We start from the raw sequence: 4847 nt of genomic DNA, 5'->3' as shown, positions 1-4847 counted from the left end.
AGAAACTTTCCACTTTCAGCTGATTAATGTGAAAACATCCTTCTAGTGTCAAACTCTGGACATACAGCATTCAAACAGCACACTGTAGGAACAAGTGGTAGAGTTTGGGTGTTTTATGGAGTGAAAGCGCAAAAAGCAGCTGCTCTGGTGTCTGGTGTGAACATACTGTTGCTCTGAGCTGATAGGAGTTGCCGGGAAAAAAGGACAGTTTAGGATTTGTAGGCGTATGGAAGACCCAAATTTAATATTGACTAAATAACATAAATATTGAAAAAACAGTGTCTGTCTCTAGCAGTCAAGCCCTAATTATTCTGGTGTGGTTACCTTCAGAGTAAATAGATGGACTGAGTCCATGGTCCAGTATTTCCCACAGCTGGTTTAATGACCGCAGTGATTCCTCCGATGACAGTAGAGATCTGGACTGACCTGAGCGGGGCTGTGGCCCATGGTCCAGGGACCTCACAGACTGGCTGAGAGGAGGAGTGTTCTCTTTGTTCTTGGAGTGCTAAAGAAGAAGAGAGTAAATTCATTTTAAGTTGTTTCACTTGAAAGGCCTGGAGTCCTAGAGATAGTTAAACGTGAAATACATTTTCTACATTTCTTTATAAATGTATATATAAAAATATGAATATTTTAAAAGTGACTTTTGCACCAACAGATATGCATTCAATGTGAGGAGTGAACTGGGCAGCTGGGTTGTCAGTGTATCAGTTAATGCAGTATTTAAGACTGGACTGTTACCTCAGGCCTGTCTGCGCTTTCGTGCCCCTGGGACCTAGGATTGGCAGCCCCTTTAGTGGCAGGGCCTAGGTTGTGGGTTCCAGGGAGGACTTGTTCAGCGAGAGTGCAAACCCTCTGCCTCAGAGCGTACTGCAGCTCCTGAAGACACAAACATTAGTGGAGCCACTGTGCCCTCTGCAGGCAGCACAGAGAAATACAGCACTCTTTCTTTGAGGACTTTTTTATTTGTTATCATTTGTGTCTTGTGCTATTAACGTTCTTGTCTGAGTTCCTGCAGAATGGTTATAAGGCAAAGTAATGAGCAAAACAATGAACAAAGAATGCATTTAAATCATTTTCAACATGAATGTCATCAGAAAAATGAAAAGTGTGAGTTGAGGGAAGAAAAGCCATTCCAACAGGCCACCATCAGTAGACTCACACAAATTATGGCACCAAATAGGAGACAACAGTGGCAAAGATTATTCTCACATCCAGCTTGTGTAACAGAGTTAGAAATAATCTCTATTATGAACTTCTACAAAAGTCATATGCTTGTCTCACATTGACATAGTTTTAGAGCCACCTGGTGGGTTAACAATGCGGCTGCATAGACAGGCTTCTTGTCAAGCATGCTTTGCATTAGAAAAGTAATCTGGTTTTAAGAAAATATATCTAACTGTGTCTTAATAAGATATTACAGCTGATATTGAGCTTGATTTAACCAGTAACAAGTTACAAATGGTTTGAATAACATCCCTGCAGATGAACAAGATTATTTTCCTTATTTTCTCCGTTTAAGAGAAAGTAGTCTTGTCCCGGTGTTGTAACTGAAGCATTATTTTAGCTTTTTATTGTTTTGATAAAAAATGCTACAAATGAGAATGCTTCTGGTGTCTTCATGTAAGACTAAGTCACTTATTTGTAAGATTTTTTTTGCTAATTATTAATCTTATGTTAAGGTACACATTCTTAAATTCAGCTCAATAAAATCACCAAGATACTTGTTTTAAGAAAGTCTATCTTAAATAACCTAGTTTTCATTGCTGGTGAGGGAGCACAACCTGCTTAAATGTTTGGCATTTCAGTAGCTAGATTTTTTATGTGACCATGCACTTGCTTGTTTCTAGTAATCATTTTCTTTGTTACACATATCTTGATGCTTGCAGTTGCATAACACACTGTTGATGACCACTGCATGCTGCTGATTTTTATACCAGCTCCAGAATACAGAGAGAACCAGAACCGTGCTGTCCTTCCTGCACCATAGACATGAGGGGACACATCCACTGTAAAGTCCACAGATGGACACCAACCGTTACACCTGCTGTTCCCAGTTGGGTACTATAGTAAACCCTACTTCCTTGTTACCATCACGCTTAGTGAATCTGAAGAGGTAGTATATGAAGGTGACACTGAGGTAAGGGATTGGTGCCTGTTGTTAGAAGGAAGAAGGAGCAGTTTATTGGTGAGAGATGCAGATACCTGTGTGGTGAGCTGGTACTGCAGCTGTTCCAGAGCAGACAGTCGGTCATGTTGCTCTCCTAGTTTTTCTGTGGAGGAGTCCCTTTCTGGTTCCACTGCTTCTGTTAGACACACAGAGTTCTGAGGGACTGCAGGTGCTTATGATTACTACTGTCCCTGCTCCTCCACCCTCCAGATGGTAACTAGTCATACTGGCATCAAGTTTCGGTACCTGACCCAAAGAGAAGGCAGACATCACTACGGCCGATATGTTCAAAACCTAGAAAACTCACAGCAAAACAATGTAGATGGATAAATAGTGTTGATTTTGGGGTGAACTGTCCCTTTTACATGCCCCCCAAGGAAGTGAGTTTTTAAGACCACAAATCTTTTGTTTTATTATCATTATATTTTGGGCTATTACTGCGGTTTTTAGAGAGTAGCAGCTGCAGAGTGACAAGAAAGTGGGAAGAGAGAGGGTGGTGACATGCACTACCTGCTCTTAAGCAGTGTGTGTGGTGAGTGTGTTTGTTATTGTACCCTTTAGTCCAGCAGTGGTGATCTGTGCACGGAGGCGGTTGCCCATCTCTATCAGCTGCTGTTTCTCTCTGCTCAGCCGGGCGATGCAGGACGCTGCCTGCTTCAGCCTGGTGTGCAGGAGACGAGGGTTGCTTTTAGCACCCTGGACATCTTCAAACAGACCAACTGACATCTGACCTGAGGCCTGCTGCTGCTGCAAATACAGGTTCTCCTCTCGGAGCTGTGCATTCTGGAAGGAATATAAGATTAGAGCTGAAGGAAGGGGGTTGCTGCAGCAGCTTACACAATATCTTCCCAACATCTCACACATCTGACCCAACTAGTAAAACTACCATTTTTGCTGTGGCAATGTTACACAGCACTGAGATACAATAAAGGTCATTAATTATCTTGCCCACTTTAGACATTTATGTGTCGATGGTGGAAAACTGGCTCAGTCATGGGGCAGCACTAAAGACATCAGTAGCTTTACCTGGTCCAGGTAACTGGTTTACTGATTACCTTCAGTACCTGTTCTATGACGTGTGCCACTCTGGCCTCCAGCCTCATCAAAGCAGAGGTGTTAGCACGATTCTCCAAACAAAGACCACCTGAGGATCCATACCACATAGAGGGAAAAAAAACAAATTAGGACAAAGTTTCCATTTTTAAATACAACTAATTAAAATAACATTTCAACAGAGATACAGATTTCAGTTCATAGGTGGAAATAAATGATGCATCACCTTGCCCCTGGTACTGTAGGTGTGTGTTGTGTGGAACTGTGGGTACCGGGTCCTCTGTGACTGGAGCCAGGCTGGGGAGTCCTACAGCCCCTTCTAGCTTCTCCTCGAGGTGCCTGCATCGAGCCTTTAGTTGGGACACCTCCTGCTCCAGAGCCTGAGTGTAGTCTGGGCCACCAAGATATTTCTGTAGTGCTAGGCCGGTCTTAAGTTTGCTCTTAGATTATTCTAATACAAGTTACACAGTTCTACAAGAATAAAGACTGACTTATTTTAATGAAAATCATCTACCATATTTGTGTAAAAGAGTGCTGTCCACACCTGCTGGGCTGATGGTGGAGGAAATGTCAGCGGTTTGGGCCGGTGGTCCAGTCTGAGTGTCAGCTGTAGGCGTAAAGAAGGTGGTGGGAGGGCCTCCTTGATGCCGAACTGGCTGAGGAGAGGAGGCCTGTGGCTGGGGTAGGAGACGGCTGAGGCCCTCCATGTCCTTCCTCATCTGGGTAACCACAGCCCGCAGGGTGCTGTTCTGCTCCTGCAGGCGACGGATCTCTTCTGATGCCAGAGAATCGACCTCTGGTGTGAGACCCTGTGGATAGATAGTAGTGTACTGTATGCATCTTCTTTTTGTAATATATCACTTAAGCTTTACTGCAAGCACGGCATTCATTGGAGGATAATTTGTGGCTCTTTGTTTTGCCCCAAATGGTTGGTAAAGTTACTTTACCAAGAACTCCCCACTCAGCACAACACAAGACAAAAGAGCCTACTGTATTTTCCACACAATTTTACCTTTCTGTTCTCTGCAGTTTTCTCCTGATTTTTTTCCTGACTTGTGGCTCCAGTGTGATATAACTGAAGCGGTTAGCAGCAGTAGAAAGTAACTAACATTTATTCAAGAACTATTCTTCAGTAACATTTTGAGACATATATATGTCAGTGCTGTAGTGCTCCAGGACAGTTTTTTCTATTGTCTCAGACTTGCCTTGGACTCGTTGGTATTTGCACTTGTCTTTGACCAAAAACCAATGATGGAGCATGCTTGAGAAACGGGTTTAATTCAAAATCCACTGACATTAGCTGTCTGGTAACCAAGGTTACCATGGACAATCCATGTCATTTGCAATCATATGCCTGACTGCTAGAACTATTCTCATTGGCAAAGGCAAAAGCATAAATTTTTTCTGTCTCTGTCTTGACTCGGTCCAGGCTATGGCTTGTCTTGGACTCAATATTGACTACAGCACTGACATGGTATTTTAAGTTATTTTTTTGGCCTTTTGTTGGCTTTAATGATAGAGACAGCTGTAGATAGACAGGAAAGGTGGGTGGAGAGAGAGGGGATGACACACAGCAAAGGGCCGCAGGTCGGATTCGAACCCAGGCCGCTGCAGCAACTCCATA

General features: G+C 43.2%; 1 protein-coding gene across 1 annotated transcript in view; it reads right to left on the bottom strand.

Annotated features, from left to right (window-relative positions):
• LOC118334435 (coiled-coil domain-containing protein 57-like) overlaps positions 1–4032 on the bottom strand; it is a gene marked incomplete at its 5' end in the record, with an annotated part of 4198 nt that extends 166 nt beyond the window's left edge. Inside the window, 7 exon segments of the mRNA XM_035670346.1 lie at positions 325–505; positions 742–879; positions 2206–2306; positions 2725–2953; positions 3235–3314; positions 3450–3614; positions 3768–4032. Of these exon segments, the coding sequence (XP_035526239.1) occupies positions 325–505; positions 742–879; positions 2206–2306; positions 2725–2953; positions 3235–3314; positions 3450–3614; positions 3768–4032 (1159 nt within the window).
• Between the last annotated feature and the right edge of the window lie 815 nt (positions 4033–4847).

Source organism: Morone saxatilis, unplaced genomic scaffold, assembly GCF_004916995.1.
Source record: "Morone saxatilis isolate NCDOM2014 unplaced genomic scaffold, NCSU_SB_2.0 Contig1, whole genome shotgun sequence".
NCBI lineage: Eukaryota > Metazoa > Chordata > Actinopteri > Moronidae > Morone > Morone saxatilis.
Note: the sequence above shows the minus strand (reverse complement) of the source record. Positions and strands in the feature narration are given on the sequence as shown.